General features: G+C 41.7%; 2 protein-coding genes across 6 annotated transcripts in view; one reads left to right on the forward strand and one right to left on the reverse strand.

The window, feature by feature from the left end:
- Positions 1-15,057, forward strand: part of MARCH8 (membrane-associated ring finger (C3HC4) 8, E3 ubiquitin protein ligase) — a 126,851-nt gene that overhangs the window by 32,791 nt on the left and 79,003 nt on the right. Inside the window, exon 1 of one of the 5 annotated variants that reach the window (XM_014537434.1) lies at positions 11,542-11,566. The exons of the other annotated variants lie outside the window; for them this stretch is intronic. The gene's annotated coding sequence lies outside the window, so the exon portion shown is untranslated. Of the gene's footprint in view, positions 1-11,541; positions 11,567-15,057 lie in introns of those variants that run through there. 5 annotated transcript variants of the gene reach the window in all.
- Positions 3-567, reverse strand: LOC102249456 (heterogeneous nuclear ribonucleoprotein A1-like; the record flags this gene model as incomplete). The annotated part of the gene is made up of 1 exon (XM_014537486.1): positions 3-567. A coding segment is annotated over exon 1 (519 nt), but the record flags the coding sequence as incomplete, so codon positions are not given.

Consider the following 15,057-nt stretch of genomic DNA (forward strand, 5'->3'; position numbering starts at 1 on the left):
TTGTGGCCATTCACAGTATGGTATTTCTGAATGACAATCTTGTCTACAGAGTCATGGTCGTCAAAGGTTACAAAAGCAAAGCCTCTCTTTTTGCCACTGCCTCGGTCAGTCACGATTTCAATCACTTCTATTTTCCCATACTGTTCAAAATAATCTCTTAGGTGATGTTCTTCAGTGTCCTCTTTAATACCACCGACAAAAATCTTTTTCACAGTTAAGTGGGCACCAGGTCTTCGAGAATCTTCTCTTGAGACAGCCCTCTTTGGTTCCACCACTCTTCCGTCCACCTTGTGTGGCCTCGCGTTCATGGCTGCATCCACCTCGTCCACAGCGGCATAGGTGACAAACCCAAAGCCTCTGGAGTGCTTGGTGTTTGGATCTCTCATCACCACACAGTCCGTGAGCGTTCCCCATTGCTCAGAATGGCTCCTCAGTCTCTCATCGGTTGTTTCAAAGCTCAAACCTCCGATAAAAAGCTTCCGCAGCTGCTCTGGCTCCTTGGGGGACTCAGACTTAGACATGATGACTGCAACAGGGGGAATTCCAACGATGCTTACTCCGCGGGTTCACCGGCAGAAAGGAGTGATCTAAGGAGCGTATCTCAAAATAATAATTTCTTAATGTTATAGCTACATTTTTACTGACTTGTGATCAGTTTACATAGTATTAAGTTAAATTATGCAATTGCAATGAGTACAAGTGACATAACCAAGTTTGGGTATATGAAAAGAAACATTCCCACATAGTTTATTGATCTAGTAGGCTTTATTCAACAATTCATGAATTGGGAAGCATCCAGTCTAGCAAATAGGAAGGAGCTCCAAAGAGCTGTAAAAGGTGAGAGAGTTTTATAGAACAAAGTGAGCAGGAGTAGGAAGGTTATCTTGGGCATTACCGATTGGTTACGGCTGGCTTACTTTCCTTATATGGGGCAAAGAGACGCCTCGGAGCTGGCTTAAGTACTAATAATGGGACTAAGCTGGCCAATGCCCTTTGGGAGACCGAGGCCTTCCTTTTCTGGGAGAGCCAGCACAGAGACTCAGTTAAGTTTCGTTTTGCTGACATGGAGTTTAGCAAGAGCATCTCCATCTTGGGCCTCATCTGCTTGCTTTCAACAGGAATAAACAGACTTTTGAAATGCACTAAACTGGAGGGAGCAGAAATGCGGACATCAATGTAGTTTGTTTGCTTTTCTTGTTTATTTGTTGCTTTCAGTTTTATGTGCCACATTTGAGTGAAATCATGTGGTTTTTTACTTTTTCTCTGATTTTTTTCGCTTGATAGATGATTGGATAAAGAAGATATAGTACATAGTCCTGGCTAGGTGGCTCCGTTGGTTGAAGCGTCTTCCTGTACCATAAAAGGTTGCAGGTTCAATTCCTGGTCAGGGCATATACCTAGATTACGGGTTCGGTCCCTAGTCAGTCACATACAGGAGGCAACCAATTGATGTTTCTCACATTGATGTTTCTCTTTCTCCTTTCCTCTCTCTCTAAAAATCAATTTAAAAAAATATCCTCTGGTGAGGATTTAAACAAAAAGATATGGTACATATATACAATAGAAAAACTATTTTGCTGTAATATAAAAATACTGTAACAACATGGATGGATCTTGAGAATATTACGCTAAGCGAAATACATTACTTTTAAATTAGGTCTTGGGTTATTATTTTGATGATTGGCTGAAATAATTTTTGACTAGAGAGTGCTATTTAGAGGGCAAAAAAAAGTAAAAATAATGGATTTCAGGATCATAGAACAAAGAGTAAACCAAAGTTTTTAATTCTACCATCCATGTGCAAATTAATATAATATTAGAATTAACCCATTCTGAATAGCCTTTAACCACCTTTGGGATTTGTCCATAGAAAAATGATGCTGATGTTGCTTTTCTCTCGTTCACCGTATTGCTGTGTTATGAATTTATATGCATATCACAGTCAGTGAGGCAGAAGGTTAGGAAACTGGAAGAATGCACAGCTTAGTTGTAAAGAAACACCAATTACTGTTTCAGAAATATTTCACCCCTGGTCTATATAGAACACTGTAGCGACTATTAAAGAAATAGTCTGGAGAGAATTCAGCCTTTTAAGTAGACCAAGCTTTATAAGCTGCAAGGAATAATCTAAAAGTATAGAGTATCTTATATTGGGGTTCTCCAAGGAAACAGAGTCAATAGGACACACACACACACACACACACACACACACACACACACATATTCATGCACCACTTAATGACCGGGATATGTTCAGAGAAATGCATCTTTAGGTGACTTCATCATTGTGCAAACACCATAGAGTATATTTATCTAACTAGATGGTATAGCCTGCTGCACATCTATGCTATACAGTATACCACCGTATACCACCGTCGCAGATTTGTTCTGTTGTGGACTGCAACATCGTTATACAGTGTATGACTCCATTTGTGTGTGTGTATATATGTATACATATGTATAGTGTGTATACATATATAGTATGTATATACACATATGTAGTGTATGTATATATGTATACATATATAGCATATGCATATGTAGTGTGTATATGTATATATAGTGTGTATATATGTATGTATATGTGTGTATATGTATATATACATACACACACACACACACACTCACACACTGAGTGGCCAGATTATTATGACCACCTGACGTTTGTAGGCAAATTAGCTATAATTTTGCGCTGGAGTTGCTAGAGGGCCAGATCATTATAAACGTCTGAATAGTACAACATCCCCAAGTATTGTTGCTGATCAAGTTCATCCTATCATGTTGATGGCGTATCCCAATGGAGATGGCTTCTTCCAACAAGACAATGCGCCATGCCACGGTGCTGGTATTGTGCAGGAGTGGTTTCAAGAACATGAGGGAGACTTTACCTTGCTTAGGTGGCCCCCACAATCACCAGATCTCAATCCAATTGAGCATTTGTGGGATGAAGTTAAAAGAGCCATCAGGCAGCTGGTTCCACAACCATCAAATCTCACAACACTGTGAAGCATAAGAAGGCGATGCGCAATGAAACGAGGTAGGCCTGTATTTGCTCACAGAGGAGATGAGCTTTGAGATGCTCATCTCAGGGACTTTTTGAAGGCCAGGGAGTTTTTGGGCTGGTGGGCAGAGTGTGGAAAGCATCCCAAGAGGGTGGGTCAGAAGGAGCTGGGTAGAGTTGACCATGGCATTTGAAGAAAATGTGCCCTGTCCGGCAGACATATCTCAGACAGTGGGGGAGGTAAGAGTGAATAGGCGAGGCGAGCTCTGCTCTGGTTTCTCACCTCACTGCTTAAGCAGAGAAGACACTCCAGCTGGAGGTGACGGCTGGTGCAGGGTGTCCGCAGGGCCAGCAGTACATGCTACATTACATAGTGTGATGTCCCGAGAATTCCTTTTGCAGGAAGCACTTCAAATGAAATATAACTGCCTTAGCTTTTCTGTTATAAAACGTGGACAAAATTCTTTTCCTCTATCAACTTAATAAAGATGCTTCAAAAGATCCACGTGTTTGTGAAGAAACGAGATCTTCAAGTGGTGTGAATTGTTGCCAGAAGTATTTCTAGTTTCTGAACCTTGAAATATTTTGGATTCGTTATTCTGAAGTAGAAATAGAGCCCAGAGCTGCCCTCCCCCCGCCCCAAGGTACAAGTTAAAGAACATAATTTTTTAGATGTACTAGTAATAAGCATAAAAATACTTTATCATTAAAACTACCAGTAAAAATAATTATTATCAGAGAGAAAACTAACAAAAACAATATGTGGTAAATGGGTGAAAAGGGCCCCTAGTGAATCATCTCCCCATGTCTCCGCCCTTGACATTGCGACTGCTTGTTTCTCCCATGGAGCAGTAGGGTCTGTTTTCCTACCCTTGACTCTGGGCTTTGCCATGTGACTTGAACTGGCCAGTGGGACACCAGCGGATCCGCTGCAAGCAGAAGCGCCATGTGCAGTGTGCCAGCCTCATGGGGGGCTGCGGCCACTGGAGAAGCCTGGGAGGAAGGCTGCATGGAAAGGGAGGCCCAGCTTTTCCTCACTGAGCTCAGTCCCCCGCTGACCTGGGCCTAGTGCAGCATGGGGAAGTCAGATCAGAGCATCAGAAGAGCTGCCCAGCCAACCCATGGAATTGTGAGAAACAGGAAATCATTGCTGTTTAAACAACTAAGTTTTGGGTAGTTTGTTTCCCAGCAACAGCAAACAGAACTGTCCTGTGATAAATGGCTGGAATCTATGCCTGTAACTGTAATCATGGCTTCATTCCGTGAACCTTCAAGGAGTCCACAGTCCAGGGAGGGAGGCAGAAATGTAAGCAGGCCTGCTTCCTTACATGTCGTGAATGCCCAGGAAGGCTCTGGGCAGCCGTGTCCTTGAGCTCTGCTCCATCCTCCTTTCTGCACCTGTAAGGGTCGGACCCTGTTGCCTGCAGGGCAGCATTGGCAAGCACGTGGTGCACCTAGAGGAAGTAGACGGTTTCTGTTCTCAGTGAGGTGGTTTCCATCTCTCAAGTCACTCAGACCCGCACTTCCGTTTGTCAGTGAAATGCTAAAAGGACCGCAACAAATCTCCTCTTTCCCTTTTGTTAACTCTGAGTCTTTTCAGTATTCGTGTACTTGTCCTGTTAGCAAGGGAATATGCATGGCTATTCCATAACTTTCCTCAGGTTCAGAATCTTCTGGAAAATGTAAACATTAGACCAGTAGTCATGCTTGGCTCCCCTACTTTACACACATGGTGGAGTGGTTCTACTGAGGCCTCCCTTCGTCATTGGAGAAGCCATGATGGAGGCGGTGTCGCGAGCTCAGTCCCGCCTGCCCACATCGTCTTCTCAGTCACTGTGATCAGCCTTGGCTCCTCTCTGTTGCCCCTCCTTGGGATTCCTCATCGCACATACTGCCCTTCAGTCTGCAGCATGTCTCCTCTCCTGGCTGTGCCCTTGCCTTTGGCCAAGGACTTAGAGCACCAGGCCCATCAGTTTCCCTTAGGGGCCCATTCTCCTCCCACTGGGCAACATAGCTGGTCAAATCTGGAGTTCATTCTGCTCCTCTTCTTGGCTCCAACCTTTGAAGTTGCACATTGGAAAATTACCTTGAATAAACTGCTGAATAGTTTAAAGATATGGCTATAGTTTTATCTATCTATCTATCTGTCTGTCTATCTATCCATCCATCCATCCCCAGCGACCGGAATGGTGGAACAACCGGAATAACCAGAAAGACTGGTGGTTATACGCGCACTGTGGCAGCCAACCGGCCTGATTCTGGCCTCTCTCAGCTCCCCACCAGCTGGCCAGGCCCCCAATCGCACCCCCCCATCCCAGTCAGGGGTGGAGCTGGCCAGCCAACCGCCCATGGCCTTCCCCAAGGCTGGCCCTGCCGATGGGCCCCAAATGGGGTGGGCCAGCCAGACCCAACTTGTGCACGAATTCATGCACTGGGCCTCTAGTTTAATAATAGTTACAAGATGGGCTATACTTTTAAAATACAATATCTTAAATACAATATCACTGTGGCTTGTGATATAAATTTTCAAGTGAACTTGAATTGATACATTTAAATATCTGTTATCAATTGGACTCAGCTATTTTGAGGCACATCCTAACTACCTTAAATATCTACTTTTGAAATATCTAAATTACTATCTTTCTGAAAATTAAGTATACCAATTACTTCAGTCAAATGTCCCTCCATATAGACAAATGTGCAGCAAAAAGCCCGTATCTAACACTTTGAATGTGGAGTCCATCTTTATTATTCATGGCAATTTTAATAATTACCATAACAAAGCGAGCAACACACCAGGTTTTATCTTTGTCTTTCCAACAATTGTGCCACAGTGAGATAAAAGCATAAGGGAACAACAAATCAATATCTCCCTTTCAAATTAATAAATAAAAAATTTAAAAAGGTACTCAGTTACCATTAAAAAACAGAAGAAAACAAAAAAAGGAAAAAAAGAAAAGTAAAACCTGCTTAGTTCACTTTGTAAGTTGCCTCGGGCTGTCATATCTGTGACATGTCTGTGAAGCCTGAGCAAGCTGCTTACCTTCTCTAAGCCATGTGTAAAGTGGAGATAAAGGTTTCCCTGCCGCTGGCACTGCTGTGAGAGAAGTAATTCACGCAGAGCACTTACAGTTTGTCGATGCTTCTGTTGTATTTTCTTCCAGTGTTATTATTTACAGGTAGCATTTCTGTACTTTTCAGTTTGTTTCTCTTGCTTTGTTATCTGTTTAAAGTGTTTGACAAGAAAAAATATTCTGTTATGTTCTAACTTAAATTATAGCGGCCAGAGAGTGAGAGAAAGCGACGGAACGGTAGCCTGTTAATAGCTGTGGAGCAACTAACAAAAGACTGCTCGTGTCTGGCTGTTGCAGTTTTGGATTACCTTACAGGTGGCTATGTCTGCGATTATCCAAAAGAGAGACTAGCAGGCGCCACCACCCCAGGAGCCTCTGCTGCTGCTTCTTCCTCTTTTTTTATTGCTCATGGTAAAGTTTTACTTAAAACATAACTCACAAGCGATCCAAACGCAGCAAAAAGACCCTGTAGGCATCCCATTTTCACAGTTCCCTAATTTTTTTAAAAAAATTCTTTATTGCTTAAAGTATTACATATAGTATTGCATACATATGTCTCCTTTTTTCTCCATTGACCTCTCCCTGGCCACCCCCATCCCCAGGACATGTCCTCTGCTTCTTACTCACATGTGAGCTTTCCAGTCTTGCCCACAGCCTACCCACGGGAGCAAACACTTCTTCCTTGGACTCTGCATCTACCTCAGAACTGCCTGCTTCATCTCCCCCCTCTTCTCCCCCCCCCCATTGTCTAGAGCTAATATCAATTCTTTCAGAAAGGCTTACATTCTCTCCCCGACCCCCTTACTTGGTGTATAAAAATGCTCAACAAACTCTAGGGCACTGGACATGTCTTTTCACCTAGCCATGCCCTTGGCGGTTCAGACTTCCTGCCCAAGGACCTACCTGGTCTTTCTCCCTAGCCATGGCTTAATAAATCCTTTCTTTTATAAAAGACTTTCAGCTAGGGAAGTTACATTTTTGGTTCAATGTGTTTATATTTTGGATTTCATTTTCCATTTATCTTTAGCATTTCTTATTCCTTTATGCAACATTGTTCTTGCTTTTTATTATCTGTAGTCATGCTCCAAATTATTCTAGGGGATTTTAAAAAATTGTATTTATTAAATTGATTGGGGTGACATTGGTCAGCATATAGGTTTCATGTGTGGGTTTTTATGTTATAAGATCTGTATATTGCACCCTGTGCCCACCACCCAAAGTCAAATCTTCTCCTGTCGCCTTATATTAGGACCCCCTTCTCCCCCCACCCCCTTCCCTCTGGCAACTGCTGTTTGTGTTCATAAGTTTCAGTTTTATATCCCACATATGAGTGAAATCATATAGTTCTTAGCTTTTCTGACTGGCTTATTTCACTTAGCATAATGTTTCCAAGGTCCTTCCATTTTATTGCAAATGGTGCTATTTCATCCTTTCTATGGCTGAGTAGTATTCCATTGTGTACACACATCACATCTTCTTTAGCCAGTCCTCTCTCTCAGGACACTTCAGTTGTGTCCATGTCTTGGCCACTGTGAATAATGCTCAGTGAACATAGGGGCACATATATCTTTGCGAATACATGATTTTGAGTTTTTCAGAGATATACTCAGGAGTGGGAATGCTGGGTTGTATGGTAGCTCTATTCCTTTTTTTGAGGAATTGCCAGACTGCTTTCCATAGTGGTGTACCAGTCTGCATTCCCAACAGCAGTGAATGAGCGTTCCCTTTTTCCCACAATCTCTCCAATATTTGTTATTGCTTGTCTTGTTGATAATGGGCACTCTAACAGGTGTGAGGTGGTATCTCATTGTAGTTTTGATTTGCATTTCCCTAATTGCCCGTGAGGTGAACATCTTTTCATATATCTACTGACTGTTCCTATGTCTTCTTGGGAGAGGTATTTTCAGGTCTTCTGTCCTCTTTTGATTGGGTTGTTTGTTTGTTTGGTGTTGAGATTTACAAGTTTGAGAATTAAACCTTTGTCGGAGTGAATGTTTGCAAATATCATCTCCCATCTAGCTGACCGCCTCTTTGATTTGTTGTCAGTTTCTTTTGCTGTGCAGAAGCTTTTTAGTTTGATATAGTCCCATTCATTTATTTTTGCACTTACTTGCCTTTGGCGTCAAGTTCATAAGATGTTCTCTATGACCCAGGTCCATAAGTTTGGTACCTATGTCATCTTCTATGTAACTTACTGTTTCAAGTGTTACATTTAGGTCTTTGATCCATTTTGAATTAATTTTTGTACATGGGGACAAACTGTAATTCAGTTTCATTCATTTGCATGTGGCTTTTCAGTTTTCCTGGCACCATTTATTGAAGAGAGGTTATCTTTACTACATTGTGTGTGTGTGTCTGGCTCCTTTGTCAAAAATTATCTGTCCATATACATGTGCTTTTATAGCTGGGCTCTCTATTTTGTTTCATTGATCTGTGTGTCTGTTTCTCTGTTATTACCATGCTGTTTTGTATATAGTAGCTTTGGAGTATAATTTGAAGTCAGGTAGTGTGATACCTCCAACTTTGTTTCCCCCCGCCCCTCAGGATTGCTTTGGCTATTCAGGGTCTTTTGTGGTTCCATACAAATCTGATGATTTCTCGTTCTATTTCTTTAAAAAATGTCATTGGGATTTTGACGGAGATTACATTAAATATGTATATTGTTTTGGGTAATATGGACATTTTAACTATGTTGATTCTTTCAAGCTATGAACATGGAATATTTTTCCATTTTGTTATGTCTTTTTCAATCTCTTTTAATAATGCTTTGCAATTTTTCAGTATATAGGTCTTTCACATTCTTTGTTAAGTTTATTCCTAGGTATTTTATTCTTTTGGTTGCAATTGCAAAAGGAGTTGTTTTTTTTTCATTTCTTTTTCTGAAGTTTTGTTGTTAGTGTACAGGAAGGGAATGGATTTTTGCACATTGATTTTGTGTTTTTCACCATTGAGTATGATGTTAGCTGAGGGTTTATCATATATGGCTTATATTATGTACTTTCCTTCTATTCCTATTTTTATTGAGTGTTTTAATCATAAATGGATGTTGTACCTTATCAAATGATTTCTCTATATGTATTGATAAGATCATATGATTTTTATCCTTTTCTTTGTCAATGTGGTGTATTACGTTGATTGATTTTGCGAATGTTGAGCCATCCTTGTGTTCCTGGAATGAACCCCACTTGATTGTGATGTATTTTTTTGATGTACTGTTGTATTCGACTTGCTAGTATTTTGTTTAGGGTTTTTGCATTGTTATTCATCAGAGATATTGGTCTGTAGTTTTCATTTTTTGTGTTATCTTTTCCAGGTTTTGGTATCAGGGTTATATTGGCCTCGTAGAATGTGTTAGGAAGATTGCCTCTTCTTCAATTTTTGGGAAGAGTTTGAGAAGGATAGGTTTTAATTCTTCTTTGAACATTTGGTAGAATTCACTGGTGAAGCCATCTGGTCCTGGACTTTTTTTGGGGGGGGGGGCGGTTTTGATGGTTATTTCAATTTTCTCACTGCTGATTGGTCTATTTAGATTTTCCAATTCTTCATGATTTAGTCTAGGAAGGTTATATATTTCTAGGAACTTACCCATTTCTTCTAGGTTATTGAATTTGGTGGCATAAAGACTTTCATAATATTCTGGTATGATCCTTTGTATATCTGTGATGTCTGTGGTGACTTCTCTTTCTGATTTTGTTTATATGGGTCTTTTCCCTTTTTCCTTAGTGAGTCTAGTGAGGGGTTTGTCAATTTTATTAATCCTTTCAAAGAACCAGCTCTTTGTTTTATTTTTTTGTATAGTCCTGTTGTTCTCTATTTCATTAAATTCTGCTCTAATTTTTATTATTTCCTTTCTTCTGCTGACTTTGGGTTGTATTTGTTCTTTTTCTAGTTCTTTAAGATGTGATGTTAGGTTGTTTACTTGGGATTTCTCTTGTTTCTTGAGATAGGCCTGTAATAATATAAACTTCCCTTTTATTACTGCTTTGGCTGCATCTCAGAGGTTTCTATATGTTGTGTTATCATTCTCATTTGTCTCTGTATATATTTTTTTAATATATTTTATTGATTTTTTACAGAGAGGAAGGGAGAGGGATAGAGCGTTAGAATCATCGATGAGAGAGAAACATCGATCAGCTGCCTCCCGCACACTCCCTACTGGGGATGTGCCCGCAACCAAAGTACATGCCCTTGACTGGAATCGAACCTGGGACCTTTGAGTCCGCAGGCCGACACTCTATCCACTGAGCCAAACCGGTCAGGGCTCTGTATATCTTTTTATCTCATCTTTTGTTTCTTCTTTGACCCAGTCAGTTATTAGTAGTTATGTTGTTTAATCTCCATGGATTTTTGGGTTTCTTAACTTCCTTTTTGCAGTTGATTTCCAATTTCAAGACATCATGGTCAGAAAATATGTTTGGTATCATTTCAATCCTTTTGAATTTGTTGATGCTCATTTGGTGACCCAACATATGGTCTATCCTTGAGAATGTTCCATGTGTGCTGGAGAAGAATGTATAGTCTGATCTGGGATGAAAGGTTTTGTAAATGTCAATTGTGTCCATTTGGTCTGGTGCTTCATTTAAGGCTGATATTTCTGTATTGAGTTTATGTTTGGTGGTTCTGTCTGGAGCTGTCAGTGTAGTATTAAGGACTCCAACTATGATTGTGTTTTGAACTTTCTCCCTTTAGTTCTGTGAGTAGTTTTATATATTTAGGTGCTCCCTGTTTGGGTTCATATATATTAAGTGTTACGTTTTCTTGATGTAGTGGAGGGGACTTTTAAAACTAACAGAGTCTTTTGTTTCTGTTAAATTTTAGTCTATGGGATATGTTTGTGTGTTTTATGGTTTTTTTCCTCACTTTTGTTAATTGCATATATATTTTCTGGTAGTTACTGCTTTATTGAACTACATTTGACATTTTTAATTCATTTTGATATTTTTAAATAAGCTTATAGTGCTAACACATCAGCTCTATATTACAAAGCTTTGTCTTAGACTTTTTTTTAATGGGCGTGTGCAGAGACCTTATGGTGTTACTCTACCATCTTCCCTAAAATTCTCAGAACTTTTAAGTTTAACTTTGGCCTCTATTTCAATAAAGGGTAGAAGTAAGGTAATCTTTATATGCCTTAAGGTTTGTGCTTTGTTACCCGGTGGTCTACTGAGTGTCGGACAATGGCCCAGATGTGAGCTGCCTGTGGGAGAGCTGTTTTTCCTGCTGTTATAGGACAGAAGTAATTCATCCACCCTCATTAGCAGAGCCAAGCACTAAACACCGAGAACTGCAGTGGAGAGAGATTGGCTATTTTATTATGAATGGTGCTGTTGCGGGAGAATAGAGTGGGTGGAATGCCAGGGGAAACGGGGCTCTTGCAGTATCTTCAGCAGGGCCGAACAACAGCCAGTGCGCACAGACTGCCTCGGGTCCCAGGTGGCTACTAGCCCGCATGGTTGTGTGTTCCTGGGCAGGAGTGAACACGAACAAACCGGTAAGTGTGGGATAGCGAGCCAGAGAGAGAGAGCTTCTTTGTTCACCTGGGGAGTATGTATTCTCAGGCTTGGGAGGGACCAGCAGCTTTTCAAAAATAACCAATCAGCTTCCCAAACTTTTGAGGGCTTGCATGGGGTCCACCCCCTGAAGAATGATACCTCCCAGGTAAGACTTGCTGCAGGTGGCAGGGACAGTGCAGGTGTCTGACGGGTGGGGTCAGACCAGACCTGGGTTCAGCAATCTGGGTACTTGGGTTCTGGCTAGGAAAGAATTCAGAGCCCAAACCCAAACTGTACGAAAACATTTATTTGGTAAATCACCTAGGTAAAAAAAAAGTGATTCTAGAAAAAATGGGCTTAGGAAACAAGTTATAGAGGTAAAGGAAGGGCCCTTGGAGCTTGGGAGTGAGGAAGCCAAATGGTAACATGCCTGGGGCAGGGCGGGAGAGGGAGAGGGAGGGAGAGGAGAACGGCATGGGTGTGCTCCGAGGAGGGAGTGCTCTGGGTCCTCCGTCCTAGAGTTTTAGGGTGGAGATTTTAGGGGAGATCCCAGGGGAAGATTCAGTAGCATATTCAGCAGTTTTCCAGGTGTGTCCTTTCAGGGTTGTGGTCTCCACTGATTGATTGGCAGCACCAGGGCAGGGGGTCATTATTCAGTGCAGCTGGTCCTGAGGCTGGTTTTGTTGCTTATTTCAGTCTGGAGCTGAAATACAACTTGAGACAGATGTTATCTCTAGGGAGGAAAGGTCAGGGGGGTCCAAACCCCTTGACCTGCTATATGCTAGGGGAGGAAAGGTCACTCTGGGAGTGAGGTCCCACCCTGGTGACCTGTACCTGGCCCATAGTCCTTGCTCTGCTCACTTCTGTCTAACTGCCTACCACAGACTTACCTCTAGGGTCAAGCACCTCCTCCTGCACCGTTGTGAATTGATTGCGCCTGTCCACTCCCCCTGCTCCCCTCTCCCACACGCACAGTCGTGTACTGGAGGGGGAGGTGTGTTAATCCTCTTGGACGGTCAATGCTTTGATTCTTGGGTGTGAGCTGCAGCTTGCTGGTGAAGCACACAGGCTCAGTGTCCAGACTCCCCTTTGCTTCTTTTTCTTCATTAGCACGGAGCTGACTACGGTAACCGACACGTCTTCAGTGACCTGCTACTTACTCTGCACTGGAGTTTTGACTCAAACATTGAAATTTCTCTTCTGTAACTTATGAGATTTAAGTTTTCCACTGTCTTAAAGAGCTTTTATCAGTAATTCTTAACAGCTTATAATGTGGTCATTTAGAATTATTCTTAAAGATAGTTGGATCACATTTTACTGTATTTTTATGGACCAAAGCCTCATGCTAACCTGACAAACTCAAGGAAGGCCTGCGTGACGGCCTTATAAACTCAGAGATGGAAAGGAACCACAGGATGGTCTGAAATTAAAACTTCCTCCTATAAGCAAGTCATGGCAGGTAGTCATGTTCTAGGCCAGTATCTCCCTGACAAAGGTCAGTCTTGACCTAACTGAGCCTATCTATTGTCTTTTTGCATCTAGGTAACATACCTTTTCCTTTTTCCCCTGACCTCCCAGTGCACAACCACCTACACCAGAACAGAGACCACAAATCCCCTCATTGTTACTGTTATGTTGTTAACTGTTAACTATCCTATACCCACAAATGTAAAATAAGCATGTTTTTATCACTTGTCTAACTCACTAATCATCAGAGAGATGCAAATTAAAACCCCGTGAGATATCACTTCACACCTGTCAGAATGCCTACCATCAATCAATATACAAGTGCTGGTGAGGATGTGGAGAAAAGGGAACCCTAGTGCACTGCTGGTGGGAATGCAGACTGGTGCTGCCACTGTGGGAAACAGTATGGAGTTTTCTCAAAAAATTAAAAATGGAACTTCTTTTGACCCAGTGATCCCACTTCTGGGAATATATTAGAAGAAACCCGAAACACTAATTCGAAAGAATTATGCACCCCTATATTCAGTGCAACATTATTTACAATAGCCAGGATCTGGAAACAGCCTAAGTGCCCATCAGTAGATGAGTGGATAAAAATGCTGTGGTACATTTTCACCATGGAATACTACCTGGCTGTTAAAAAGAAGGAAATATCACCTTTTGTGACAGCATAGATAGACTTGGAGATTATTATGCTAAGTGAAGTAAGTCAGTCAAAGTTAGAGATTATTATGCTAAGTGAAGTCAGTCAGTCAAAGAAAGACAAATACCATATGATCTCACTTATATGTGGAATCAAATGAACAAAATAAATTGACAAGCAAAATAGATACAGGCATGGATACATGGAACAGACTGACAGCTGTCAGAGGGGAGGGAGTTTGGGGGGCTGGATGACAGAAGGTGAAGGTATTAAGCAAGAAAACATATATATAACACATAGACACAGACAACAGTGTGGTGATAGGCAGAGGGAAGGAGGATTGGGGGTAGGTGGAGGCGGGCAAAAAGGGGGGAATAGGGATGGAAAGAGACTTTGCTTGGGACGATGGGCACACAATGCAGTGTGCACATGATGTCTGTTGGGTCACATACTTGAAACTTACATGGTTTTTTGAACCAATGTCACACCAACAAATTCAATTAAAAATAAAGCTGTAGTACGTTTACACAGCGGAATACTACTGTACTACTTGGCCCTAAGAAAGGAAGGAGCCCAGCTGGTGTGGCTCAGGGTTTGAGCCATGAACCAAGAGGTCACTGGCTCTACCTCCAGGAGGGGGTGTGCAGGAGGCAGCTGATCGATGTTTCTATCTCTCTATCCCTCTCCCTTCCTCTCTCTTAAAAAAAAAATCAATAAAACATTTTTTTTTTAAAAAAAAAGAAGGAAATCTTATCCTTTGCAACTGCATGGATAGACCTAGAGAGTATTATGCTAAGTGAAATAAGCTAGCTAGGCAGAGAAAGACAATACCATGTGATTTCACTGATATGTGTAATCTAGTGAATAAAGTTAACAGAGACAGACTCATTGCTACAGAGAACAAAATGACAGCTGTCAGAAAGGAAGGAGATTGGGGGGCTGGGTGAAAAGGGTGCTGGGATTAAGCAACAAAAGAAACTCATAGGCAGACAACAGTATAGTGATTACCAGAGGGAAAGGGAGATGGGAGGAGGTCGGAGAGGGTAAAGGGGGGAAAGTGGTGATGGAAGGAAACTTGACTTTGGGTGGTGAACCCACAATACAGTATGCAGATGATGGATTACAGAATTGAACACCAGAAACCTATATGGTTTTATTACCAATGCCACCCCAATAAATTAAATAAACCTTTTGGTTAGAAATACTTTTATTAAAGCACTAGAGGCCTGGTGCACAAAAATTTGTGCACTGGCGGAGGGGTATCCCTCAGCCCCACTTGTGCCCTCTCACAGTCTGGGACCCCTCGGGAGATAACGACCTGCTGGCTTAGGCCCACTCCCGGGTGGCAGAGGGCAGGCCCAATCCCTAGGTGCCTGCCCC

This window comes from Myotis brandtii, unplaced genomic scaffold (assembly GCF_000412655.1).
Source record: "Myotis brandtii unplaced genomic scaffold, ASM41265v1 scaffold1032, whole genome shotgun sequence".
NCBI classification, from domain to species: domain Eukaryota; kingdom Metazoa; phylum Chordata; class Mammalia; order Chiroptera; family Vespertilionidae; genus Myotis; species Myotis brandtii.